We start from the raw sequence: 27,701 nt of genomic DNA, 5'->3' as shown, positions 1-27,701 counted from the left end.
CAGTTGGAAAGAATAGATAAATGTTACAAGGCCAAAAACTGTTCATGGTAACCATCAGCTGTGCTTTTTCAAAAAATCTTGCATTTCATCGATATCGATATCTTCTGGATCTTCATTGGTAATAGCTTGCAAAAGACCATCTAACATGCCATCAACTTTGTCCTCATCAACTTTTAAGCACAAAGAAAGAACTCTTCGAAATTTACTTTCTAGGTTTTTGTGTTTCTCGTCAATGGCATCATAGGTATCCTCCAGCTGCTGTTCGTTACGTTCGTATGCCTTTATGCGTGCGCGCAACAGTACTGTAGGAAGAAATTCGTCCATTAAATTTGGGTTTTGTAACTGATGTTTTGCCAATAATTCCTCTACGACTTTCTCGACATCGATATCCTTAAGCATGGACCCCAAATCGCCATGAAATTCTTGGTTCAACCTGGTTTCTAGTTCTGAATAAATGATATCAATACGGAATGGTTCATCGGCATCGAACTCATCAAGTCCTTGATAGTCATCGGGATCGATACCCATCTCTTGAGTTCGTTGGACAAAACTTGCCTCTTCCTCCTTTGCACTCGTTTCAACATTGGTCAGCCGTTCTGAGATCAGGGCATGCTCGTCTCGCAACAAACGAGCCTTGGCAAGACGATCACGAGATGTTGCCAGCTGCTCGCGTTTTGCATTCAGTTGTGAATGCAACTCTTGAAGCTTCTGTTCGTGTTCCTTAAGCTCTGCTTCGTAATCCTTTGATATTGATGATAGGAGAGTCTTCATTCGTGTTATTAGAGCATTAGAATCTGGAGGCGGAGAATTTGTGTGTTTTTGGACCATTTCATTGCTGTTGGAGTCCACATTGGAGCCGCCCTTTGGCAGATTATCACTGTTTAGGGACAGAATCGAAACGCCAGCACCAAAATCTATAGGTCTTAAGCCGGAACTATTGGCTATATATGGGTCGGCTCCATAATCTAGTAGTGCTTCAACAATGGACACATTCCCGAGCCTTGAGGCAATGTTCAAACATGTATCACCATTAGAATCCTTGGCATTTAAAACATTGGCAATAAACCATTTTAGATTTAGATTGGAGATTATTGGGTCAGGCAGATCATCCGTAGAAGAGGTCTGTATTTTTCTAGACTGTCTCTTTACGATCCACCCCATCAGTATATCCAAATAATATTTCGCTGCCGCTGAACAACCAGGCATACCAGAAGTTAGTACGATGTGGTGCAATACAGTACGATTCGCTTCATCAAGCTCCACTAGGCATGGATACATGTAATCGAGCAAGTCTTCAAACGTGCCAGAATCATAGTTGTTCACAGATTTCACGGATTTAACCAACGCCGTTTCGCCCATTTTATCACCTGGCAGTCTATCTGCACCTTGTACCACAAGGCATTTTACCATCGTTACACTGGCAATTGAGCATAACCAATGCAAAGCAGTATTTCCATGTTCATCAATGGGGATGTCCCACTTCAAGGGGATTGCTGTAAAATTTCTTTCTACTTCTAACAGTGCGTCTTCGAATTGCGGCTGCGAATTGTTATCAGGGAACAATATCCGCTGTAATAGGGCTTCCAGTTTCATTCTTTCATCAGGGGAGAAATCATTTAAAGGTACAGGCGCTTTTGTTAACCCTATATCCTCTTCTTTAAATCTATCCAAATCATGGGAGAACAATCTTAAAGTCTCCAACGACTTGAGCTTTTTAAGCGGCGATCTGCCCACTTGAGTCGAACCATACTGACCTCTTCCGTTGCGATCTACATCTTCGCGTGATTCACCCTGGTCTACTTCTAGCATAGTCCTCTTGGTAGACAGCAATCCTGTCTGAAACCGATCGTGTGCAACGCCCTGTTCATCGGAGACTCGCTTCGGCTTGCCTACACCCTCACTTGGGAGTTTATCCCCGTTCATGTGGCTATCAGAATTAGTAGTATCTTGGTTCTTCTCATTATTACTATCACTTGTATCACTGCGATTGTTACTATTATTACTATTACTATTATTATCATTATTACTATTATGATTCTCCTTATGCATGCCCACATCTCTGGCCCCATTAGCCGTACTTGCCTCTTCCCTAACGAGTTCCTCCTCATCTTGATCCGTAGCACTGCCTGCACTGCCCCGGTCACCTCCATCCACCACCAACTCCTCTTGCACCTGCTGCCGTGCCCTCCCCCCATCCTCATCCTTAATCAACACTGGCTCACGCGCTCCCCCTCCACCCTCCTTCCCTTGCTCTTCGACATCCCCAAACACACCGCCCCACCCCAATAACTCAATCAACTGCTTGGCCTTACTATTTGTAATCCACTTCACATACTTCGAATCCGTCTCAATCAATATCCCATACTTCGCAAGCAACAAATCCTCCTGGTAATGGTCCCAATGATTCGGGACTCGCTCATCCCCATACTCGTGCCTAATCAAGTGTGGTAGAAATCCCTCCAATCGAAAATACTCATCCTCATCACGTCTTATAAGCGTCACAACCCTACCGTCTACCACCTTTTGTAATTGAAGCTCCACCATTACTCGAATACCCAATTGATTATCCTATTCCAGAGTCCCTTGCTACTCTAAAGTGATGCGTTTCTGAGTGTCAAGAGTCGATATACCGTTCTAATTAAACAACACTTTCTCTGGAGAAGCCTCTTTAAACATTTTTGACGTGTTTTTGCAGGTTTTAAAGCAAAATCCAAAAATATTGAGCGAACAACGAAAATCCGGAACTCGAAAGGGGAACCAGAGGTGGTGCAGACCAGAAGCAGGACAAAGCAGCAGTGCAGGATCGTTCGTGTCTGTCTCCCTCTCTCTAGCGTGTAGGTATAGACGTATATAGGCGTTAGCAACACGCAGCAAGTACAACGACGGCGTGGCGGGTTCTTGTGCAAGCCATGGGAAAGAGCAAGAACACAGCAGGTATCGCGAGGCTGCAGAGGTGGTGCAACGATTTGGAAAGGGCTATGCCGATAGTCGCGTACTACATGAAGCTGTATACTGTGGAGAAGATTCTGTCGGAGAGGGGCGAACAGGAGGTGCGCAGCGTAGCTGCGCAGCTGTTGGACCAGGTGGAGCTGTTCAAGAGGGAGGCTGTCGGCGAGGCGGCGGTGCTGGCGCTGATCGAGGACCAGCAGAAGGCGAAGACGGTTGTTTTGAACTTTGCGTTGAAGATGCACAACGGGATCCTCGAGAAGCTGAGTCTTCTCGGCCACACGGAGGACGTGCGCACGGGGCTGTGGTGCAGCATGGACTTGTTGCAGTGTATTCTGCATCTCTGGTCGCACGACGAGGACGTTCTCTCTGAGCAGGAGCGTGCGGAGTGCCAGCGGCGGGTCAAGCATGTGAAGTACACCTTGGCGAGGGGGAAGCCAGAGGCGCCTCTGGCGCCTCTGGCACCGGAGGTCGCGGATGACCAGGGACCTCCAGTGTTTGTTGATGAGGAGCAACCCATGAGCAGCAGCCCCAGCAGCAGCCCCGCTGCTGCTGCCGCCGCCCCCAACATGCAAGCAGTCCTCGACCAAGAACAGAAAATATCCCAAGTCCAAAAACTGGCCAAATACGCCATCAGCGCCCTCAACTACGACGACATCCCCACGGCCAAAGCGGAGCTGCAGGCCGCACTCGCGCTGCTCAACACCCTCTAGCAGCCCCCGTCGCCCCAGCTCATCGCTCTACACACAAAAAATATCATTATTGCAATAAGATATATATATTATATGTATATATACACACAAGCGTCCGTGGCAAACTCAGAACTTTAGCGCCTTGGGCTTCTCCCACGAATACTCCTGGTTCGTGAAATGACCATACGACGCCGTGGGGAGATAGATGGGCTTGGCAAGATCCAACTCCTTCACCAACACACCAGGCCGCAAATCGAAGTTGTCCTTGATGATCTGGATTATCTCGTCGTCCGAACGGTCAGCCGTTCCAAACGTCTCCACGTGGATCGACAACGGCTCCGCAATTCCGATCGCATAGGAAAACTCAACCTGCACCCGCTTACATAACCCGGCGGCTAACAACGACTTGGCCACCCATCTGGCGGCGTAAGCCGCCGAGCGGTCCACCTTGGAGTAGTCCTTGCCGGAAAACGCGCCGCCACCAACCGCGGCAGCGCCGCCGTACGCGTCGACGATAATCTTACGCCCAGTCAAGCCCGCGTCTCCCTGCGGCCCACCAATCACAAAGCGGCCCGAGGGCTGGATGTAGTACTTGGTCTGGGCGTCCAACATGTGCGCAGGAATCACCTTGCCGATGATGTGGGTGCGGATAGCCGCCCTGAGATCCTCCGTGGAGATGTCCTCAGAATGCTGCGCAGAAAGGACAATGGTGTCAATGCGGAGCGGCACCCAGCGGCCATTGTCCTCCTCGTACTCAACGGTGACCTGTGTCTTGGTGTCCGGTCTGAGCCACTCCAAAGAACCGTCCCTACGGGCATCCGCCATGGCCATGTTTAGTCTATGAGCCAACAAAATGGTTAGCGGCAAGCCCTCTGGGGTCTCGTCTGTGGCGTACCCAAACATGATGCCCTGGTCTCCTGCTCCGAGATCCTCTAGCGCCTTCTCGTAATGCAAGCCCTGCGCGATGTCTGGCGACTGCTGCTCTATGGCCACCAACACGTTGCAGGTTTTGTAGTCAAAGCCCTTTTCGGAGCTGTCGTAGCCGATCTGTTGCACGGTGTCTCTGACGATCTGCTGGTAGTCTAGTTTGGCGTTAGTGGTGATTTCGCCGAACACCATGATCATGCCTGTTTTGGCGGCGGTCTCGCACGCCACCTTGGAGAGCGGGTCCTCACGGAGACAGGCGTCGAGGATGGCATCCGAGACCTGGTCGCAGATCTTGTCCGGATGGCCCTCGCCCACAGACTCGGACGTAAACAAAAATCTCTTGCCCATTGTGGGTATGCGGAAAACAGCGGTTAGGTCCTTTCTTTTTTGATGGACGGCGGATCGAGCACTAGTCAGAGTGGTCGGTACCTGGATATCGATCAAAAGGTGTGCAGACGGTGTGTAAGCTGGAAAAAAAGGGAGCGCAGTAAAAGAATCGGGAGGGTTCCAGTACTGGTGACAGAGGGTAGTGTGGTGTGGATGCAGAAATGAAACTAGCGATAGTTTTTGCTTTTTTTCTTTTTCCTTGCTTGCTCCAAGGGAAATGCGGGCCTTGTCTTATATTATAATGGGAGGATCTTCTGCCACAAAAGCAAAAGCCTATTTATATGCTATGGACGCACTGGAGGAAGTAGTTCGTTCGAGAGTGGGTATTGTGGGAAGAGAGAGAGAGAAGCACATGGACATCTAGCCAACCACAAAACAAATTGGTGCAGAGCAGGCAGGCTACGGAAGAAAAACTGTGGTTGTTTTTTTATCTTATACCTGCATGCCGCCCGCCTTTGTCTGTATACGGCTGTGGGGCCACAGTTTTGTGTTCGGCGCGATGTCACGTGAAGCGCAGCCACAGTGGACGGTGGAAAGATCTGGCGGCGTGTAATACGTTGTTATTTCATTATATATGCTACTATGCTACTATATTACAGAGATTTTTATACAGCAGTGCGTGCGGGCGGTGCGGATCTATAACACCGTCGCTGAGACTAGCACATGGGAGCCCAGACCTATGATTGCGCCGGAAATCACGTCGTACCAGTGGTGGCGGCCGTCCAGCACGCGGGAATACATCACGACCAGTGCGAGCAGGATGCACCAGAACTGGGGCAGCCAGCGGCGCCTGGTGGGCAGGTAGCGTGATAGCCACTGGAATAGGAAGGCCATGCCGCAGGCGATGAAGCTGCTGTGCCCACTTGGTGTAGATTTGTAGCCTTCGTATAGTATTGCGAGGTTTTTGTTTGTGCATGAATGAAAACCCAGCAAGTCGCCGGCGCCGGGGGCGGCGCCCCCGGCGGACGGCTGACAACGGGCTAGAAAGTCCGGTCTTTGGTTGCCGATCATAATTTTTAGTATGCTCGTAATGGGGGCCATTAGGCTAATGCTGAGCCAGAGATGCACCATGTTGCAGTGGAATATGTGGAGTGCGGGATCGGTGATGGCTAGCCAGCTGCTGTTGAGGGGTGCTTGGATGGTGGCGGTGGCGGTGCTGGTAGGGCCGGCGGTGGCGGCGTTGGCGCTGGCACCAGCAGCTGCGCTTCTGGCGCCGCTGCCGCGGCGCACGGAGACGGGCAAGGGTAGCGGCACGCTGTCACATGACCACGACCGCCGTTTCGCGACGCACACGGCAAACACAACCACCATGGGCAAACCCGCTGAGAGCAAGATACAAAGGGAATTGGGAACAATCTCGTTTTCTTTATAAGGCTTGGAAATGCGGGCGTCATCTAGTCGGAACGGACGTGAAACACGGGGCGGAAGGAGCAGTTCAGTTGCCACTAGCACACCCAGCCCAGTAAAGATCATTAGGTAATGCCATGAAAACTGCTTAAGGTAGACGTATTGTTTTCTGTCGAATATAGGCCTTATTCTGTCGATCATTTTGCAGTCACAGGGACTTTGTATGATGTGTATGCTTTGCGTTTGCTTGTCTTTGTAGGGGCTAATCGAATATGGAAGTTGGCAGAGCTGATGGAAGAGGACTTGGCCGGACGAGCTCGTCCGCGGCCCACGCGGGCGGCGGACGGGGTGCCACTCGGCGGGGGTGTACCCCCGCCGAGTGGCACCCCGTCTGTCCAGGACACATGCTGGCTGTCCGGAGTGGCACCTGACTTGTTTCATTAAAAGATTCCCCCCTTTTCTCCCTCCTCTTCTCTTCTCTTGTCACAACACTCTGACGATAAACAAAGCAATGAACCGTGCAATAAACATCAAAGCGGGAACCGCTCAAGCACTCACGGAACATGGCATCCTTCCAGATGTTCTTGTCTCCGCTTCGTCGTTCGAATCGAAAGGCCATCTTGTCTTGGAGTACCGTAGTGAAGGTTCTTCTTTACCGGTCACTCTTGGGAATACTCTAGAGGTTTCGCAAACGCAGGAGGTTCCTTCCATACTTTTTGTGGCGGATAAGGAGGATAGTATCAAGAAGGAGGATCTGTTTACTGTGGTGATGACGGATCCAGATGCGCCATCTAGGAAGGATCATCAGTGGTCAGAGTATTGTCACTATATTCAGGGGAATGTTCGGTTGAGCAGCGATGACGGGGTTTCATATGGTATTGGTGAAGGGGACGTGTTGGTCAAGTATTTGGGGCCGGGCCCACCGGCCGGCACTGGGCCACACAGATACGTGTGGTTGTTGTATAAGCAGCCGGAGGGCCGGTGGCTCACGCAGGAGGATGTGGTGGCTGCCAGCAGTTCGCGCAAGAACTGGGGCTGGACGGATGTGGAACCTCCCGTGGGGGTAGATCGGTGGGCCGGGGAGAAGAATCTTGAGTTGATGGCGGTCAACTTTTTCCTTGCTGAGTCGAGGTGAAGGATACTATGTATACAGCCTGCTGGTGTTTTTAATTGGTATATATATAATACATGATGTGCATGGGCCGAGAGTTTGGAAACCCGTTTGTTTGTTTCTTTATCTGTGTATGTTTATATAGTATGTATGAGATTTATAAGAGTTTAGGAAGGTGTCTTGGGCGATGGTCGAGTAAAGATTAAAATAAAAATAAAATTCAGGGCATAAAAGGTAAAACGCGTATAATAATAATAAAAATTTGAAGAACGGTGACCAAACCTGGAGACAGCTTGGGACAGGAGAACTACGGAGACAGGCAGGCAAACTAAGGAAACATGTTGGCGACTAGTTCTTTGTAAACCCCAAGTTGGAAATTGTCTAGTTCAATCTCGTGCAAGGGTGGAGCAACAATAAAACCACCTTGAACGTTTGAATCGACCAGGTCGTCAGTAGAGTAATGTTTCATCATTTTTTGGTACATAGCCCACTCCTTTTTGTGTTCATCATAGTATTTCTTGTCGATGAGTAAATTGTTGGGTATTGCGCACAGCCATATCCTAGTTTTGTAAAACTTAAACAGCTCTTTAATCAGCTCCCGGAAGTCGTTGCGCTCCTGGCACACGTAGTAGAAGGTTAACTTCTTGCGGTCGAACTGAAACTCGGCGTTCAGTATCTTGATGTTCAGGGACTTAGTGTGGGCGCTGCTCGCTGTATTTGAGGACGATGAGGGTGATATAGTTGTGGTGGTTGTGGTAGGGTTAGTGGGCGTAGGAGTACTGCCGCTATTTTTGCAGAGAGCAGCACTGTTATTACTGCTCGTGGCGATGCTGCTGCCCCCAATATCGGCTCCAGCATTCATTGCAGAGGCAACAGTAGTAGCACCGCTACTGCCATTACCACTGTTGACGCTACTATCGCTGTTGCCGCTACTATCGCTGTTGCCGCTGCTATCGCTGTTGCCGCTGCTATCGCTGTTGCCGCTGCTATCGCTGTTATTATTGGCACCGCCGACAGTGCTTCCAGTACTGACGGCAGTTGCCCCGTTGTTCAGGAATTTCAACTTCAATTGAGCAATATGCAGCGCCTTTAACTCATCTTGGAACTTGTTGTGTAAGTTGGTGGACACTTCCCAAGGTGTTGCAAACCTCAACACCTGCTTGCTTGGGATAATTAACTGAGTGAGCTCAATCACATCATACAACTTATGGTTAAGCTCGTCCTTACCAGAACCATTATTGGTACTATCCATTAAAGCTTGTATGAAACGTTCGTTAGGGTAATGCTGATCTACAGCAGTTATAAGAGAATCAAAGTGGATCTTTTTCTTCAAAAAATTGATGAACAACGCGAGATCAATATCAACTTTCGGTTCAACAACCATAGCCAGGTCTTTGCCACGATCACCATCAATGATCACAAGATCTTCACGAGTCATGTTCAGATTAGTCGATTGTGGGAGTGAAAGAAGTTCCAACTTGCCATTCTTCAACGCTACAAGTACTAAGGTCTTGTAATGGAGGTAAGAACTTGCAGAAGAACGTCTGTGTTGGTTGCTTGAAACAAAAGCATCAGACTGTGGATTGTAATTCAAGTTGCAACTCTTTAAAAACCCCACAAACTTCAAAATCGTTTCACGCTGGGATGGCGTACTCGACCCCGTGGATGCCGACGTATCGCCAAGCAAGATACCTTTGAGCTCATTTATAAACTTGAAACATTCCTGAGCAGAAAAATAGTGCCCACTGCTACTACGATACAGCTGTCGTAAATCAGGTGAAGAGATGATCTGCCCATTAGACAGCACCAGTCCATTGTCGAGAGGAAAGTTGCCACTTTGCTGTTCCATAGTTTTATTGCTGACGTTCGCAACATCTCCAGCACTAGTAGGAGTACCACCGCCACTTGACGTATAGTTGATTTGAGGCACGCTAGCATGCTTCTGCGGATATAAACCCTTACTCTTTTGCGTTGTTTGTATCTTAGGTAGTGGCGGTGGCTGTTGTTTCTGGTGAATATGGCGCTGTTGCTGTTGCTGTTGCTGTTGCTGTTGTTGTTGCTGCTGCTGCTGTTGCTGCTGCTGCTTCTGCTGCTGCTGTTGTTGTTGTTGCTGTTGCTGCTGCTGCTGCTGTTGTTGTTGTTGTTGTGGTGACGACTGCTGCTGTTGTTGGCCCAACATATTGCTCGGAGAGAAGCCAGCATCATACATATGCTGGAACTGCTGTCCATGGATCAACTGATCCGAAATATATGATGAGCGCCTGGTAGAAGCAAACCCATGCCCATCTTGCGACACATAACCCCCCAAAACACTATTGCCAGCACTGGTCACAGGCGACAATGTCGCACTACTAGGCATCGCTGGTTGAATAAACGTGTTATAGAAGCCAGGTACTCCCATACTGTTGGTGCCAAGCCCCACTGAACCAAGACCACCATCTCCAGATGGAAGCTGTGGCCCTTGGGGCAGAACCATCCCACCAATCGACTGGTAAGGGAATTGTAACTGCGCAGGCGAATACGCAATACTTCCAGTCTCTGGAAGCGTCTCATAACCTGCTCCCAAACTGAAGATCTGGTGTTGCTTATGCTGCGCACGATGCAATGTACCTTGCTGCTGCTGAGACTGCATCCGACTATCCAGAGTCGACGCACGATAAGAACCGGGCCCACCTGTCCCTGGCCTGGAATTCGAACTCGAATCACTCCCCACACTATTGTTGTTATTACTATTATTATTCAAAACTGAACCCCCCCCAAAAGACACATCTGACCCCGCCCCACAATAACTGGTTTTCCTAAAGCCATTAATAAAATCAAGCTTTGGCCTCCCTTCCTCATGTTCCCCTCCCCCCACTGAACTCTCCTCATTCATCTTCTTTGGAAGATCAGTAAGCGACTTTCCACTACTATTCCTAAAAAGCAAATTATCGTAGTAATTCCGCAACGCAACATTATCCGACAACGACGTCGTACTATTCAAACTTGGCAAGTCGCTCATTACACTTTTTTCTTTTTATCTCTATGGGTCTATATCGCTCCTACGAACTTGCTCGTTAACTTAAAATTTCTCTCCCCGTTATATATATTGTCCGTCGTCTTTGTCCAAAATCTCTCCACTCTTAGCCGTCCAATTCCAATTCCAATTCCACTTTCACTTTGCAGTTGCACTTTCTCTCCCTCTTGTTCTATCCAAAATACTCACTTTTTCTTCGTCTCTTCTATCTAATCTACCTCTCTGCTCATTCACACACGCTCACTTTTCTATATCTCTAGCTGCCAATCCTCTACTGCCTTTTCCAAACCTATATAACCGTATATACTTGTCTTTCCAACTTGTATTTGCCACTGTAAAACAAGCCTTTTTAAGTTTCAGTCTGTTGTTTCCCCAAAAGAAGGGGGAACTACGGGTAACCCACATTTTCATGATTTTAAGAAATCTCACGAAGAAAGCTGTTGAAGCAAGAACAAGAACAAGAACAAGAACAAGAACAAAAAGCACAAAAACCTACACCCTAGAAGGTGTCAGATTTCGTTCTCTTGGTTTGCATCCCTTCTTTTTTTCTGGGGTGACGGGGTTTGTTTTCTCTGTGTGGGTTTTGGTTGTTTTTCGATTGTATAGGTGTGCAAGTATAGTGTGTAGATGTAGGTGTAGGTGTAGGGTGCTGGAAGAGGTCGTTGTGCAAGGTGGGATTGCATGGGAGGGGGTGGATGCATCCCCCTGTTGGTTGGGGTGTTTGGGACGCTGTTGTCGAAGCAGAAGATGTGGGTGGGGTTTTCTTTTTGGGATAATGTGTGAATGAGGGAACTATAGAAGGAAATGGCTATATAAGAGGGAGGGGAGGGAAGAATGGGCATTATGTAATGGTAATATAGCTCGAGGATGTTGTTTGCTGTTGCCGATGGCAACGTAATTTTTTGGGATGTTGTTATGTGTGGTGGATCAGAGTGTGTGTCGCTTCTGGGGCTGTAGAGTAGTTTTATTGGGATGGTTGTTGGTATTATTAGAGTTGTTTGCAGTTATTGGTGGGGGCGAGGATTGGAAAGAAGCGGGTAATTGTTGGATATTGATTGAGTCGACGCCTTCGGAGAGCACTGTACCCAAGCCTTTGAGCATGTGCCATTCTACATGGCAATGGAGGACCCAGAAACCAGGGTTGTCTGTTTTGAAACGCATTACGGCGTAGGAGTTTTCTGGGATTGTGAAAGTATCTCTTACTACAGGGACAGTGTTGGTTGTTTCCCAACGTTTTAAGTCACTGAGATACTTCTTCATTGCAGTGGACTTTTTATCGTACCAGTGGAGGGGCCCGGAGTGGGGATCACCAATAGAAACTAGTTGGACGGAGTGTCCGTGGAGATGCCAAGGATGTGAGAACGGTTCGAAATTACTGTTGAGGGCGATCTCTATTATTGTGTTATACGGTAGTTTGATCGGTGGTTGTTTGTAGACAAATCCTTGGAGTAGAATGTGTTCAGGATCACTGTGGTCTACGACATCGCTCATTTTAGTGCCGTTTATTAGGAAAGTATTTTTGGGAATATCATAACTGTAATCCATGAAGAGTTGCTCTGTGGGGGGTGGGAGAAGGGGATGGTTGATTGGGTTCAGTTTGTCATAAAGTTCAAGGTCTGTATAATCTGGAAGAGTCGAGACAAGCGGCAGTAAGCAGAAACTGTCGAAATCACCGTTATCATCGTAAGACAGCCAATGGCGCTTGACTTTAAAGGGGTTAAAGATTATAGCGCAGCTTCCGGAGGCATGGAATATCTTGGAGTTACCTAACGAGGGATCCAGCTTCACTAGCACAGTATACCTTTGACCCACGGCCACCGTCAAGGTACGAATAGTGTAAGGTTTCGTTAAGATACCATCCGCTTCAATTATTGTGAGGTTGTGGTTCTCAATGTGGAAAACTTGAGCGTTCCCTGTAGCCATGTTAATAAGTCGAAGAAGGAGGTATTTTGTTTCAGAATTTTTGATGCTCAACTTGATACCGTCTTCGAGAGAACCGTTAAACAATGTATCATCTTGATCAGGATCCAAACTTAGATGCTGACTCATGTAGCTTTCTAAGATTTCTTCAGTACCTTTGTTGAACCAGTCGCTCAATGTTATTAGTTCCTCTTGCACGGGCATGTTATTGGTGACGCTTCTGACATGATTATCGTATTCTTCACAATCCACAATCATTGCACCTCGTAAACCGTCACCATATTGAGATTCATGGTGCGAATGATACCAAAAGGTTCCACATGTAGATTCAAGAATTGTGAAGTTGTACCAATAGGAATATCCTGGCATAATAGCACTTTGTGTGACCCCAGGCACACCATCCTGTCTGTTAGAAATTCCCCCTTCACTATCAGGTAAATTGGCCAAGAGTACACCATGAAGATGAATACTTGTAGGGTCGTGAAGATTGTTCTTAACTAGCATATTCACTTTGTCGCCCGAATGGAACCTCAATGTGGGACCGATTGTACTATTGGAACCATTTATGGAAATAATCTGCTTCTTGGTCTTATCGCTGGCATATTCAATGTTCTCAATATCCAGCTCCAGTATATGAGAACCAGAAACGTAGCGTAACAAACTGCAAAGAAGTAAAATCCTAGATAATATTCTGTATGTCATATTATAAGTTCCTTGCAGCTACTACACTGTACTGTGACTGTGTAGCCTTGCTGTAGCTTCAATCTGAATAACTAGAAGCAAGAACCGTACCTCGATACCGACGGTCAGAGGACCTCACTATATAACCTCTGACAGGAAACCAGAGAATACCTACATTTCAAGAAACTATATCGGATAATCCCTTCCCATGGTAAGCAGCATTTTGCGCAGTGCGCCATATATCTTGCATATGTATGCCTTACAACGGTTATATTGGTTAATTGTTTTCTTTTCCGCGTCTGCAGAAATATGACTGATGGTTCCTCCGAGATGGCCGCACTCCTTCCAAGTACAAAGATGATGTAATACTGAATATATGTTACATGATAAATGCAGATCAAATCTGAAGTAATTTATCGAATGATAATTACAAGGTCAATTCCATTTTAACAAGTTTTCTGTTACTAAATTTAACAATAAAGATTACACATAATGTCCGAAGACTAGTTTTTTTATCTGTGCATGGCCTACAGACACCTGTTGAATTTAAGGATGCCTCTAAAGTGAATCCTACATCTACTTATTCTTCCTTCCAATATCTCCAGGAAAAATTGGAAGATAAAACAGCTTTTAGTTGGTTGAAATTAAAACTTTTTCCTTCTCCAGTATCTTCTCGATTTCATTGACTAATCTAGCAAATGTCTTTTTGGAGCCTGATTTCTTTGTAAATCTAACACTCGATCCGTGATTTGAACCAGCCACAACGACTTGAAACGCAGTGGACCTCAGAGATAATATATTATCACTTGATAGCTTTCCAGTGATCATAGATACAGAAGGGCTGCTTCTCACTTGTTTTAATCCATAACTGGTCCAGCCATTGAGCAGCTTATCTAAAGCCCTAAACATCTTCGTATTATTAACAGTTGTATCAAGTTGGTAATCATATTCAGGTTTTATCTTTTCTTTGGAAAACTTCCTAAAAAAGGATGGCCTCTTTTTAGGAACTCCCTGCTGCGCAAGGTCTGTCAAAGGCTCCCGAATGCCGAGTTCTTTCCCCACGGAGGTTAGAGGTGCTTTTTGTTGAGTCGTGCCAGCTGGATCTTCGTTTTCTTTGTTTTCGTTTGGAGTCACCGATCTGACTGCATGTTTAAAGTCTTCTCTTGGGGATGAATGCTGGTAAATACCTAAGCCATTCGGAGATTTGTTTAACTTTTCCAAAGGTGGTAAAGCGGGTAGTTTAACCTTGGTAATATCTTCTTCGGTATCAGGTTGTGTGTTATCCGTATCGTCCAATTCAATGACTTCAACGGGCTTATAGAATCTGTCTGCATAATTCAATTTTATAACCGTGTTGTTAGGCGCCTCCATCGAACTAATGTGTGAATTATCATTTGAAGATATTCTTTCAACATTGTCAATTGTGCTTTCAAACATGAATTCAGGTTGCTGAGTAACTTTTGAACTAGCAGTGTCATTTAAAGGCTTTAATTGAACATCGCTTTTCATGAAATCCGCCAAATTAGTATACGAAGTCATTGTCGAATACATTGAAAGAACTGAAAACCGCTTGCTAGAGGCACTTAAATGTCTGGAACGTCGAGTGACTTCTGGAATCCTAACTTCAGATAACTTTTTTGGTTCAGATTCATCATCACGCAATACGCCAACAGTTGTATGTCTCGTAAGTGATGTTGTATCATAGCCATCATGTGCAGAAGTAATAGTAGTACCATCGGATACAAATCTTTGATCATGATAAGATATTCTATCTGGTAACTTCCTGTTTAGTTGCTTACGTTTCTTAGCTTTCTCGATTTTTTCCTTTTTCGCATTTTTCAATTCCTTGTGAATGTCAAATTGTGATCCCAAAAAGTTAGACCTTCTTATAGTTTCTAATATAGTCTTCTCTCTTCTCAATGTCCTTTCACTCAAGATCTCCTCATCATCATAATCTAGTTCATGAGCAACTTCCTGCGCCATGATTCCAGGATCTAATCTAGAGATTGGCCTAGTTTGGACTGAAACTGCACGCTTGTTTAAAACTGTATTAATACTGTATTGCAATGCAAGCAATGAGTCTCTTTTGCTAGTGGAAGAGTGTCTCTTGTGGGGTTCAGAAACAGAACGGCGAGCTACTTGGTTTTTACTCATAGAATTGAGCTGTTGCTCCACACGTGTTTCCTCAAGTTCAGCCCTTAACTTAGCCACTTCATCTTCGAGACTTCTTTGTAGCTCTTCTTGCCTCAAGATCTCTTGTTCATCTTCTTCCAGTCTAAGCTGCTCTTCATCCTCCATTTCCTCGCGCTCACGAGCTTCCTGTTCCTTACGTTCGAGAGCTCTGCGTTCTTCTCTCTCACGTTCCTCTCGCTGCTTACGTTCTTCGCGTTCCTTGCGTTCACGAGCTTCTCTCGCCTTTGCTTCCCTTACTTTCCTCTCTAGTCCTTCCTTCTCTCTTCTGATCTGTTCGTACTTTTCGTGTTCGAAAATATTATCAATTAAAGTTGCGAAATCAGAACTAGTTCTCTTGGCCTCTTTGTCAATATATTCCCAATCATTGTCCTCGGATAATTTGGCATATGTCGCAATGATCTTACTGGTAATTGATTGTCTTTTAATCGAAGGTAAAAAGGAAAATCTCTTACTGTTTCTCGACGCGCGCTTATTGTAGTCACGTAGTACAGAGGTAGGCATTGGTGGAGCATCCTGGGCTATTGACATCCTCTTCCTTGACGGAGAAGATGATGGAGTATTTAAAATTGCAGAAAGTTTCCTGTTAGATAGAGACCTCTTCTTTGAAGGTGAAATCAACCCATTGTTTCCGCCGCCAATCTCCCCCCACTTTTGAATAGACACCGGTCGTTTATGGGCTGACGAAACATTAATTCCCGAGCTTCTTTTCTTCTTCGGAGTAACAAGAATTTGATTGATAGATCTCCGCGAAGAAGATTTCACTATATTTCTTTGTGGGGAAGAAGAAGCGGATGAGATTCTTTTCGCAATTTGTTGTTGCTTTAGTTGCTGCTGCTCATTCTCATATTTAAAGCGATGTAACAAAGCATAGAAGGTCTTCTCTAAATTAGGTCCTTGTTCATTCAACTTCATTACTATTTCATTCTCATCCCTTCCATGCCACAACACCACTAAATTCTTTAAGATTGTACGGTCAACTGTCCCATCGTTGTGATCCAGGGGATTCAAATAAGTGTCTTCACGAGGTAAATTTCTAATAGACTTTGAGTCCTTGATACTTGGGTACTTTTTTAACAATGGGTGCTTCAATATTTCCCTTGTTTTAATCCTTCCACTTGGATCAACAGTTAAAATTTTTGCTATTAAATCTTGTGCCTCTATAGAGATTTCGTCTTTATCAGGCATTTCAAACTCTCCACTTTGCACCTTCAACAACAACTTCCTGATATTGCCATCATCTTCATCAAACGGCAACCTACCAGTCAACAAAGCATATAATATTACACCACACGACCATACATCGCTCTCAAACCCATGATACGGTAAACCAGATACAATTTCTGGTGCAGCATAATGCGGCGATCCACAAGAAGTTTCCAACAACTTGTCCTTTGATTCTAATGCAGCCATCCCAAAATCTGCCAGTTTGATATTGAACTTATGATCTAATAACAGATTCTCCGGCTTCAAATCTCTATGCACAATCCCTAAAGCATGGCAGTAGGAGATACCTATAATAATCTGCCTGAAAAACCTCACAGCCTCATTTTCCGGCAAAGGCCCTCTTTCAATAAGCAAATTAAATAACTCGCCCTTCTCAACATACTCTAACACCATATACAAATCTGTTGATGTTTCCCACACATCATACAACCGCAACACATTAGGATGGTTCAACAACTTCATAATCGTGATCTCTCGTTCAATACCATACGGTAAAACGTCCGGATCATTCGACCCTACAAAAGTTGACCCCTGAGCATTAAAAATAGATTTAGATATAATTTTAACTGCTGCAATCTGACCTGTTTGCACATTTTGCGCCATCAACACCTTTCCAGTACTACCAACTCCAAGAGTCTCCCCTAGCATCCATGGCCCAATCCTGCCACCTTTAAGAGACGTAACATTACTATTATCCTTAGTACCCATCCTTATGTTACTCTCTCCTGTTACTATTATTACCGTACTGATCCAATACCTAATGTCTCTTTATTACTTTACTTCTACCTACCATAACTCAAAAAAAATTGAGGAAACAAAATCCAAGTTAAGAATACTACCTCTCTTTTGTAATAGTTAGGCCACCACAGCAAGTAATTCCCACATCTTGGGCCTTGCATATAAACGTATCTTTCCTTAACAGATACCAGCATGTTTTCCTAATACTAAAAAGTTTTTTCGTGTTTAGTTCTTTGCTAGATTAGGACAACACCTTACTACATTCGATTTCTCGAACTTTTTAAGTGAAAACACGATCATGCAACCCTTCGTTGCCTAAATTCTATTTCTATTTGTAGCCTCGAGAAGGTAACCTTAATAATACCGTTGTGGCTTCCTTGAGTCAATTCTTAACAAGAAAGATGCGAAATTTGTACGTGTACTCGAATCGTTTCTGGTATATCGTACGTAACACGCGTCAAAGGAAATTCATATAATTATAGTTTCGAGTCATGATTGAGAGTCTAGTCATCTTGTAATAACTACTTGCTTACATGGTTACAATGTTAGCAAGGGGATAGTGACGATGTTTGACTAGGTAGGCTATGGTTTTTTTTATTTCGTTTTGGTTTTCGCGTTTTTTTTGAACCACGATATTGAAATAATAGATAGTGAATGCGTCTAAAGACCTGAACTACATTTAAAATGGAATTGACAGAGCCTAAAGCCTTTGGTTTGATAGCTGTACCATTTGTTAAAGCGCTGTAATCCTGTTAGTTCTAGAAACATCGACCAGCAGGGGCAGGCCTCTCTCCAGGGTCCGATATCAGCACATTAGATTGGAACTAAAAACACAGCCAGCACAGGACACCATGTGGTTGATATATTCATTATATATACGATTACTTTTCCTATCATTTTGCATTTACTTTATATATATACACCAGAAGCCGCCGATCTGCTCTCTGTGAGCTTCGATGATGTCGTTATCCTCCATATCCAAATCGTCTGGCGATTGATCAGGCTGGATGCGCACACCATCATACAAGAAGCGTAATGAGTCCATTTCTTTCCCTTGTCTCTTCGCAAAAGCTTCCATTAATCTTCTTAGAGGTGTTGTTCTTCTAATCTTGAAGTATATCTCACTAGAGCCATCGGACACTTTCAAATTGATGTGAGTTTCTGGCTTGACGTCCGGCTTTTGCTCTTGTTCCTCTGCCATAGTGACTTATAAGTAGATTGCCTTCCTGGTATTTTTCCTATGGGCAAACGAGCTCTTGATTTGGATCTGCCTTGTCACTAATCTACCTGATGAGAGAATTGTATTACTAGCAAAGCAGAGCGTGTTTTACTGTTAGGGAGAGAAAGCAGCGGTTTGCCACCCAACTTTCAAATATCACGTTTGACGAACTTTTATCACGTGATATTTGAGATTATGTAATCGATATCTGGATGTTGGAAATATTTGTTGCTATAGCGTTCGAATGACGATAGATTACTCACTCACTATCACTAAGTACATGTCACTACTTGTGTTCATAAAACTGAAAATAAATATCTTAAATGTATTAAAGCATATAGTAATATATCTGTGTAATCATATATTCCCCCTTTTTCTGAAAGTTGATGGTTCAATGCACAATTATGGGCAGCCTTTTTTTGAGGGAATATATAATGTTAAATACCTAATTGTAATAATACAATGCAATAGTTCGTAGATTTTGTTGGTTTTCATAGGTGCGAATTCAACACCATAGGGCTGCGATACGGTGCCACATGCTTGAATCCCGCAATTTTGCTCTGTATTCTGCATCCTCTTGCTTGAGGACGTCAGCGTCAAAGATTTTCCGATGTAAATCAAGGTCGATCTTTTCTGCAGGTATGAACAATTGCCAGTTTTTATTGTAAATTTTGTAACCAAAATATAGGGCGACAAATATGGGGAAGGCAAGGTAACCTTCAAAGAAGGATTCGGCATTTGGTTTGCTGGAACCCATAGGTATTAGGCAGGTCCAAAACTGAGCAATGAACGTCAGTATCATAATTACAGCGGAATAATAGGAACCCCAAACACCTGTTTGGGCCTTGAATCCTAAGCCGTCCCAGCCCCTACCTTGAACTAGTAGTGCCTTTCTGAAACGGATGTGGGAAATACAGATGGATGTCCATGTAAATAATTGAGACAAACCAGAAATTGCTAAAAGCCAGATGAATACGGTCTCCTCCTTTGGAGACGCAGCAACAAAACAGAGACAACCCATAGTGATAGATACCATCATCGCCATTAGCGGTCTACCTTGACGGTCGATGTATTTAAATACGGGAGGAGCATACCCTTGTTCAGCCAATGATAGAAGTAGACGCGAAGACGAGTAGAACGCAGAGTTACCAACGGACAACACCGAAAGTAGAATTACAGCATTAATGAAGTGAGGAACAACCCTTACACCGTGTGACGCAACTGCAATAACGTAAGGGGACACATGGACTGAAGAATCGGTGGAACCCATTAACTCAGAGGAGTTCTTGGGAACCAAAAAGCCAATTAGGGTGACCGAACCCAAAAATACGACAAAAACTTTGTAAAGCATTTTCTTGGCAGCAGACGGAACAGACTTACGGGGGTTCGCTTGTTCTGCGGCTGTCAATGCAACGAACTCGGAGCATCCCAAACTAAACGCGGCGTTGACCAAAGTAGAGACGACACCCTTGAAATGATCTATCGCTGTATGGCCTCCGAAAGACCCAGGCTCCCTCCAGTACTTTGCACCGATATACCCATCATTACCAGCAGCACCGGTGTTGACCAAAATGCCGACGATGAAAAACCCTATTATCATCAGCACCTTGCAAGTGTTGAAGAAAAATTCCGCTTCTGCATAGCCTCTGGCACCAAAAAAATTGATGACGATAATAAGCAGGTAAAATACAGCCACAAAAATATCAGGGTTTATAGCAGTAGTCCAATATTTTATTGTGATGGAGGCGGTAACTAACTCCAATGGGAACACACATAACCATTGTATACAATACAACCATGCCGTTGCGAACCCAAACCCTGGATCAACCAGAAATGATGGGTATGCATTGAAACCTCCAGACAAAGCAGGGTAGTTCACAGCCATTTCACCTGCGGCTTGAATAACACAGTATACACATGTTCCCATTACAAAAAAGCCAACAGCCAAACCACCAGGTCCACCGTTGTATAAAGCCTTACCAGTACCGACTAACAACCCAGTACCGATTCCGGTACCCAAAGAAATCATAACCACATGTCGAGGTCTGATTGTCTGCTTTAATTTTTCATGTTTATTATTATCCTGTAACGACTCTTGGTCATTTTCTCTCCCTGGAGCTTTCTTGAACGAATTAACAAACCTTCGAAACTTCGTCTCATCTCCTTCAAAATATTCGAAATCACTTTTCTGCACTGACGCCTTTTCAAAAAATTCTGTCGTATCACTCCCAGTCAACACATTTCCTGACTTTACATCCTTTAACTCATTTCCGACTAGTACACCTCGGTCAACTGTACCAATAGCCTTGGAATAATCTTGAGACATAGTCTTACTATTCTAATTCCGTCCTGGATATTTAACTTAAATTTATTACTACTATGTACAACTTTCTTTCAACTTTCTTCTGCTTTTTTATATATACTCAAAAATAAAATTATCTAAGTCTCATTGCGTTCAATTGTGAAAAATAATATCTTTCTTTCACTCCAAAATTCTTACGATTGTATGTAATACATTATTTTTCCAGCTTTTTACACTGAATAAAGCCCATCAGGAATCCCACTCCGCTCACACTTCTCCTCTCTTCTCTGCCCCTCGCGTCAATTCCATTTTTCTCCTACTATTTCCTCCAATCCTATCAATTTTGTAGCCTATCTTTCTCCTTCTAACGCTCATTCATCTTCTCTTAGCTCCTCCTCTTCCCTGTGCATTCCTAAAATTATTGTTCTTCTGCCGCGGTAAGGTGCCTCATAGAAGGCTCTAAATTTTGTCTATATTCTCGAGCATTATTCTTCGAGCTGCGCTGCGCTGCCAAGTTCGAAAAGAAATGTCCGTTTAGTTTCTTTTTTATCTGTTCAGCGAACGAAATAGCTGCAAACCTATAAAGATAGTTACTGCAGAGTAACGGGGGACTAGTTCCGCTAAGGCATTTTGGAGGCTATTCGCCGTTGTCTTACGCTGTTTCTACTACATACATGTAGTCATTTTGTGGCAACTGTATGCCACGCAGCTCTACCACTGTTCAGGCTTTTTTTTGTGGCAGAAAGCTGCAAAACGATCGTGAAGTGCAACTATACCTCCTCTTGATCTGCGTAGTTTCAAGCACTTGGCATTCGATGAGCCATTGTTTGTTTGTATGGAGTTCTATTAAGTACACCGGCAAGCCTTCGGTGCATGGACTTGCATCTACGAAGAGGTTTATTGTTCTTGAGATCTAAACTTGTACTTACTACGCTTGGGAGAGATATCGGGGGAATTTTAAGCGATTCTGGGACATATTTCGGTATTCATAATCTGATAGGTTTCCCGGCTATACTGCAATTGCTTTTTTTATTTGTATTTGGCTGCAGCAAATTAGAAGTTGGGGGAAAGCGCAGGTTGCCAATGGAAATCAGTCTTGAACGTTATCATCAGCGATATAAGTTTGGTGTTATCACTGTTATATGTTGCGCGTATGTGTTTTCCGTAGACTTTTTTAAGCAGGTGTGTTTTCTATGTACATAGTGGTTTGCTGCAGATGGCATGACTTAACGTTATTATTACGAACAAGCGTTAGAATGACGCAAAGCTACTACTGAGTCAGTCCACGTCTGAGATTATATGGAAATCTTGGCATCTTTACTTGGAGTAGAATTTGATAGAGAAATGTATGATTAGTACTTAGAGAGGGTTTCGTTTCCCTGTTATTAGGTGAACGCAAAAATGATGCCGTAGAGCTCGAACAAAGGTTGTTCTTACATAATTAGATAAGTTTCTGGAATATGAGTTATCTTTTGATTCAATAGTTTTAATCATTCATAGGAATATCCCCTGACGTCACCACATATGTATTAGTTTTTTAGGTAAACACATTGTATGTTGGAGATGGGGAAATCAATTTGATCATCATAATCAACGTCTTTCTTGATATATATGCATACGTCTCTATCCTTTTGTTGTGGACTAGTAGTAACTATTACCAATCGATATTACGTATAACAATATGCTGAAGTGTTACAAAACCTATAATAGTATGTGTATAGCCTTTTACTGCTAACGCTTGGGTTTTAAACACATTTGCGGAACAATTCCTCTGTTTTCATTGAGATAGCTATGTGCAGATACATTATCTGCTGTATTCCTTGATTCTGTGCTAGCATAGTTATGCTTTTCAACTAAACACCATCCATCAGAGTGTCTTGCCAAGACTCTAACTTCTTCATTAAGATCTAATCTAATTTCGTCGAGGAGACGAGGTGAAAAAGGCTTTACAACAGTGCAGAGTGAGTTATCTAGTATACCTGATACAGTAGGGGATTTCTTCACCCTCATACTTCGCACATGTTGAAGGGGTACTCTGTGTGCTTCAGCGACACTATATGTTGAGTCTGTTAATGGCAACATAGCTGTGATCTTAGAAGAGATGCTGGACATTTTCGATGTACTACTATCTGTGTTCAGTACTTGTTTTGTGATAGAAGATTTACTTCTAGAATCCGAGCGAGGGCTGTTATTTGTTGCTGAATACTGAACTGATACAGGGTTAGGAGCTTGTTCACGCCGTACTTTGGATAACAGTTGTAGTGTCTTAAGCTTCACTGCAGGTGTCTTTGGCTCGTCATTGGTATTCACGCTCTGCGAACCCGAAAGTGGAGGCTGGTATACAGATTTAGTTAGAAACCATCTTGATAGTGGAGACTCGTAACTCCATTTTGACTTTCTTTTTGTTTCACCCACAGTTGTTATACCAGGCGGCTTTGAGTATAAATACTTTTCGATTTCCAGATCACTGCCCGACGGTTCAACTGCCGCAACTGCCGCAACTGCCTTTTCTGGCGTTAGCACATGAGGAACGGGAGCCTTTCTGGTTATCCTATAGCTTATTTGGCCATCATCTTCATTAGAGTACAAGGCTTTTCTCTCCAAATCCAACGCTTTGGGGCGTTTCGGCTTTCCATATAGTTGAGAGAGGAACCATGTTTTGAATTTCCCGCCGTCGTCCTCAGCTCTGTAACCCAGGTTTCGGTAGTAAATGAATGAAATTATTATTATCAGGGAAAGCAGAAATAGGCCTATAGGAAGGCCTATAGATAAGCCTATAATGCTTTTGGATCCACTTCCATTATTTGGCATACGGTTTATAGCAAATGCTGTTGGACTGCTTGATGTCACCGAAAGTACACGACTCTCTGTACTGTCCACTGCCTGAGTAGAAGTTGGAGACTCTGCAGTGCTAGGTTGACTCTCAGGTGTTGGACTCCCAGATATTGGTATGTTTACCGTACTAGTAACTGTCGAATATGCGTATGGAATACTTTGGTCTTTTGCATAATATTTATCTACAATGACAGTGTTAATCACTGTCTGCTGTTCCTGTAAATTAGATGTCTGAAAGAGCACGGTGGTCGTCTGACTGGTTACCGTAGATTCAAAAGTAAACTCGGATTCTGACATCACAACAATAATAAAACTCGGTGGACCTTAGAACTGAAAACTGGCTCAATTAGCCAATTGCGATTTGACGGCCAGTTCCTTTATATACTTAATATATTTTAAATCTGTCGTTTCATCGTTGTCTCAAATTTCAGATGAGGCTGATCCGGGCCAAGTCCGGGTAATATTAATTTTGAAACTGGATTATATAATCATATGATGCCTCGAATGTAATCAACTCTAGGAACGACTAATAATCCAATAGTGATTCAAATACGAAGCACCTTTTTGTGCTCGAAGATCTAGGTAGTCATACAATCTCGAAGAAACATCAGATATATGGAACGTGCTGTTGTGTGCAAGCATGTTTAGAACCCGATGGTCGTTGGATAGAAATCAAGCTTAACGACAAAACTTCTTCCTTCAGTCGTTCATTCATTAACGACACCTCAGCTCCGATTGTTCGACGCAGCTTTAGAAAGTAGTCATATATATCCAAAATGGTCATATATATCCCTATTCAAGAGATCGCGTTGACGATAACGATCCGCAAAGCTTTTCTATTACTTTGCTTTTTCCTCTGAAGGTAAACGAACACCTACATGGGAGTCAATGGAACCCCACAATACGCTGGGAGTTTCAGGTTTATCTTTGAAATACATAGTTAGATGCAAAGCACATTTAACAGTTAGGCATGCTATATAATCTCCCATTCTGCGTAGGTGTCGTAGGCTAAATTCTGGACTTCAGCGGATTTCAAACGCGGTCAGGCTATGTATACGTGCAAGGGGTAAGTAATACAATGGGTATGACTTAGTTGACTACCGTTTATACCCGAAATCAACGGGGAATAATGCCGGCCAAGATCATATCGTGTTAAGGGGAGCGGATACCGAATAAATAGGTAACCTATTCGCTCAATTAACTCTCTAACTACCGAAGCGAAAAACCTACTGTATGCATGAAGGGTGCGCATGAACATTTCTTTTAAAAATTGTATTGAACTGTGGCGATAACTGCAGTACGGATGCAGCTCCCCGCAAGGTATATCAACGTGAATAACGTTCAAGTTATCACATTCTGGAGTCTTAACTTAGCAAACACAATTTGTTAGAATGTTATTGAGTCTAAATCCCGAACCCTATGTTTATATTGTATACTTGGCTTTTGCTCTGCGTATGTTGTCTATTATTTGATGACAGATGAAATGAAAATGTAACGCAAAAAACCCTTCTCCTCTGTCAATTAGTATCTAACCATTACGACAATGTTGGTAACAGGCAATAAATCTCAATTGAACTTCTAGAGTAAAGAGGTTGCGGCATGTCATTCTTCAATGCAATTTCAATATTTTGCGTTATATGTAAATACAAAATTATATATATGTGGTGATTATAATCTTCGTTTCTTGTTAATTGGATCGAATCCAGTTCATCCTGTTTTACATTTTACAGTTCCTTAACTTGTCATATATATTATACGTAAATAGAAATTCTAAGGTCATATAATGAATCTTAGTGATATTTTAAAAGGAACTGTTTTGGTTTTATGCAGCTGCGTTATGTGTAGCGCTGCTGCGATCGTCTATAAAGGTGATCAGGTTGCGGAAAAATTGGCGAACTCTAACAATGCTGACGCCGCGCATGACACAAGCTTACAGGCTGCAACGTTTCTGGAACCGGATGTTAACAATTTGCTATGGGCTCACAATTCTAAACGTGCATTACATTATAATACTCCATCATTAAGTTGGGATAACACATTACGTCAGTATGCTGAGGATCAGGTAAGGAGTTTGATAGGCACAGAATATGACCCTTGTACATTTAGGTTGAAACATTCTTATGGCCCTTATGGGGAAAATATTGGTACAATTGGTTCATCCGCTAGGTATCCAAGGGCTGACGAAGTGGTAAATGCTTGGTATGAAGAAATCAAGTATTACAATTTTAATGATGTAACCGGTACCGTCCATAATGGGTATGATGTCGGTCACTTTACTCAACTTGTTTGGGCCGACACCACGAAGGTCGGCTGTGCAGTTGTGACTTGTCGGAGCCAGTACTATTTCGTATATACACTTTGTGAATACTCACCACCAGGTAATGTTCTTGATGGCACTCCGGGTATTGACACCTACCATATTTTTAAGGAAAATGTCAGGGGTTTAATATAATTTGACTGTTTGGAGAAGAACTCTTCGATTTTTCACTAGAGAAACTCCTTTGTAGCAATTGGTATATTTCAGCTTCAGTTTTTTCTATTTTCTACTCCCAGAGTTATTTTCCGTTCTGCTGGTTTTTCAGCTAGATATATATATGTATATTTTAGGTGACCTCGTCGGCGCTGGGTAATTTAGATCTTAGATCAACAGGTCAGATTCATGAAAATTTCTACTGCTTCTTGTTCATAACCATACATAGATATACACAAGTCTGATTTTTTTATAAGATATATTATATATACCACACAATATACCGGTCAGCCATCAAATATACTTTACAGAGTATTTTTGAGCCCAAGGGTCCAAAACAGCAAGAGATCAGTAGAAAACCGGGAACAAAAAAACTGGGTCTCAAATGTCACTAAATTAAAAATATCCTCCGTACATTCACAGTGTTAATCGGCCATATAAGTTCTCTAAAAAATTTCAAAATAACCAGAAAAATACCATCTCTCTCGAACCAATCCTAGTTAGCTATCATTTTTTGCCTGAATTTAAGAAATTACCAGCCATCGAGGAAAGAGAAGAAAGCCCCCCACCACTAGAACTTTCTTGACCTTGTTTCCCACCAAACACATTCGAAGCCAGGGATGCTAACCCAGAAGCACTCAACCCACTACCTCCTCCGGAAGACGAATCACCGGAAAGCATATTCTTAATGGAACTCAAATTGAACCCACCTGAGTTACCACCGCTAGACTTCATAATAGTAGACAACAACGCTAATTTCCCCAGCTGTGCCTGAGGAGAACCCTGAGAGTTAGAAGAAAGAACAGACATTAATTTATTGACAAGCCCACCACTGCCACTATCACCACTGCCACGCGCTTTATCTTCTCCTTCCTTAGCCTCCTCACTGTTACCTACAACATGCTCACCAATCTTTCCAATCATTTTTTCAATTGAAGACTGTTGTTCCTCATTAGGCTCGCTTTTCGCAGCAGTCGCTAACTTATCAACAGCATCATGATGTTCTCCATTGTGAAATAGCTTCTCTGCTTCCTTGATCAATTGACTAGTGTCCACCATAATTGCTCGAATAATGAATGGTCTATTAAAAACTGTTTGTTTTTCGGAGGTATCAAGAAGGGAAGAGCAAAGAAAAGCTAACGAATATCATGGCACACACATATATATACTAATACTGCATGTAGCATGACGGAAGATTGCTTGCTCTCTAATCCATTTGCTGGCGGGGTTTTCTGTTACCCGGATAATAACCCCTTAATGTGTTTGCTTCAAACAATCGCTGTCATGTGACCTTGAGCACTGCAGGAACGACTGTTTGTTAGCGGCTAGATAAAAAATAGCGATTGGTGACATGGCTACCTCGTTAGCTAGACAGCTGAATATCATATAACCTAACTGTATTAGATAGAGAACATCTTCTGCCCAAGAGAGCTTTAACCAATTCTATAAGACTATATGTTTCTTCATATATGTGTATAACCTGACAACAGTTTGCTTATATATTTGAATTTAACGTTTTTCATGATTATATAACCAATTCCACGGTTTGATAACTCGCTAGTTCCAACTGCAGATTCTATCATAATTTACGAATATAAATTTGTGTCACGTGCTTAAGTAATATATGTCACGTGATATAGATCTCTCTTCCGTTTCAACGGCTGTTGCTTCTTTTTGAGGAATGAGATCCAAG

General features: G+C 43.5%; 13 protein-coding genes across 13 annotated transcripts; 3 read left to right on the top strand and 10 right to left on the bottom strand.

Annotated features, from left to right (window-relative positions):
- Positions 1-54: 54 nt before the first annotated feature.
- On the bottom strand, positions 55-2,544 carry SWI6 (transcriptional regulator SWI6; the record flags this gene model as incomplete). The annotated part of the gene is made up of 1 exon (XM_003644092.1): positions 55-2,544. The coding sequence occupies one exon, from the start codon at positions 2,542-2,544 to the stop codon at positions 55-57; it is 2,490 nt and encodes an 829-aa protein (XP_003644140.1).
- Positions 2,545-2,909: 365 nt separating this feature from the next.
- VTA1 (Vta1p) lies at positions 2,910-3,659 on the top strand (the record flags this gene model as incomplete). Its single annotated transcript, XM_003644091.1, has 1 exon — positions 2,910-3,659. The coding sequence occupies one exon, from the start codon at positions 2,910-2,912 to the stop codon at positions 3,657-3,659; it is 750 nt and encodes a 249-aa protein (XP_003644139.1).
- A 105-nt stretch (positions 3,660-3,764) lies between these two features.
- Ecym_1063 (methionine adenosyltransferase) lies at positions 3,765-4,913 on the bottom strand (the record flags this gene model as incomplete). The annotated part of the gene is made up of 1 exon (XM_003644090.1): positions 3,765-4,913. One exon carries the CDS (start codon positions 4,911-4,913, stop codon positions 3,765-3,767), a length of 1,149 nt encoding a protein of 382 aa, XP_003644138.1.
- A 675-nt stretch (positions 4,914-5,588) lies between these two features.
- Positions 5,589-6,500, bottom strand: LPP1 (phosphatidate phosphatase LPP1; the record flags this gene model as incomplete). The annotated part of the gene is made up of 1 exon (XM_003644089.1): positions 5,589-6,500. The coding sequence occupies one exon, from the start codon at positions 6,498-6,500 to the stop codon at positions 5,589-5,591; it is 912 nt and encodes a 303-aa protein (XP_003644137.1).
- A 310-nt stretch (positions 6,501-6,810) lies between these two features.
- On the top strand, positions 6,811-7,434 carry Ecym_1061 (YbhB/YbcL family Raf kinase inhibitor-like protein; the record flags this gene model as incomplete). Its single annotated transcript, XM_003644088.1, has 1 exon — positions 6,811-7,434. The coding sequence occupies one exon, from the start codon at positions 6,811-6,813 to the stop codon at positions 7,432-7,434; it is 624 nt and encodes a 207-aa protein (XP_003644136.1).
- A 304-nt stretch (positions 7,435-7,738) lies between these two features.
- On the bottom strand, positions 7,739-10,411 carry Ecym_1060 (PSP1 family protein; the record flags this gene model as incomplete). The annotated part of the gene is made up of 1 exon (XM_003644087.1): positions 7,739-10,411. One exon carries the CDS (start codon positions 10,409-10,411, stop codon positions 7,739-7,741), a length of 2,673 nt encoding a protein of 890 aa, XP_003644135.1.
- A 942-nt stretch (positions 10,412-11,353) lies between these two features.
- On the bottom strand, positions 11,354-13,048 carry GMC1 (putative oxidoreductase; the record flags this gene model as incomplete). The annotated part of the gene is made up of 1 exon (XM_003644086.1): positions 11,354-13,048. One exon carries the CDS (start codon positions 13,046-13,048, stop codon positions 11,354-11,356), a length of 1,695 nt encoding a protein of 564 aa, XP_003644134.1.
- A 609-nt stretch (positions 13,049-13,657) lies between these two features.
- Positions 13,658-17,152, bottom strand: GIN4 (protein kinase GIN4; the record flags this gene model as incomplete). Its single annotated transcript, XM_003644085.1, has 1 exon — positions 13,658-17,152. The coding sequence occupies one exon, from the start codon at positions 17,150-17,152 to the stop codon at positions 13,658-13,660; it is 3,495 nt and encodes a 1,164-aa protein (XP_003644133.1).
- A 934-nt stretch (positions 17,153-18,086) lies between these two features.
- On the bottom strand, positions 18,087-18,383 carry SMT3 (SUMO family protein SMT3; the record flags this gene model as incomplete). Its single annotated transcript, XM_003644084.1, has 1 exon — positions 18,087-18,383. One exon carries the CDS (start codon positions 18,381-18,383, stop codon positions 18,087-18,089), a length of 297 nt encoding a protein of 98 aa, XP_003644132.1.
- Positions 18,384-18,906: 523 nt separating this feature from the next.
- On the bottom strand, positions 18,907-20,727 carry Ecym_1056 (amino acid permease; the record flags this gene model as incomplete). Its single annotated transcript, XM_003644083.1, has 1 exon — positions 18,907-20,727. One exon carries the CDS (start codon positions 20,725-20,727, stop codon positions 18,907-18,909), a length of 1,821 nt encoding a protein of 606 aa, XP_003644131.1.
- Positions 20,728-22,434: 1,707 nt separating this feature from the next.
- On the bottom strand, positions 22,435-23,835 carry FUS1 (Fus1p; the record flags this gene model as incomplete). The annotated part of the gene is made up of 1 exon (XM_003644082.1): positions 22,435-23,835. The coding sequence occupies one exon, from the start codon at positions 23,833-23,835 to the stop codon at positions 22,435-22,437; it is 1,401 nt and encodes a 466-aa protein (XP_003644130.1).
- A 1,486-nt stretch (positions 23,836-25,321) lies between these two features.
- Ecym_1054 (uncharacterized protein) lies at positions 25,322-25,990 on the top strand (the record flags this gene model as incomplete). The annotated part of the gene is made up of 1 exon (XM_003644081.1): positions 25,322-25,990. One exon carries the CDS (start codon positions 25,322-25,324, stop codon positions 25,988-25,990), a length of 669 nt encoding a protein of 222 aa, XP_003644129.1.
- Positions 25,991-26,515: 525 nt separating this feature from the next.
- Positions 26,516-27,067, bottom strand: RNQ1 (prion domain-containing protein RNQ1; the record flags this gene model as incomplete). Its single annotated transcript, XM_003644080.1, has 1 exon — positions 26,516-27,067. One exon carries the CDS (start codon positions 27,065-27,067, stop codon positions 26,516-26,518), a length of 552 nt encoding a protein of 183 aa, XP_003644128.1.
- Between the last annotated feature and the right edge of the window lie 634 nt (positions 27,068-27,701).

The sequence above is a fragment of the Eremothecium cymbalariae genome, chromosome 1, assembly GCF_000235365.1.
Source record: "Eremothecium cymbalariae DBVPG#7215 chromosome 1, complete sequence".
Taxonomy (NCBI): Eukaryota; Fungi; Ascomycota; class Saccharomycetes; order Saccharomycetales; family Saccharomycetaceae; genus Eremothecium; species Eremothecium cymbalariae.
The sequence above is the reverse complement of the archived record's forward strand: the minus strand, read 5'-3'. Positions and strand labels throughout refer to the sequence as shown.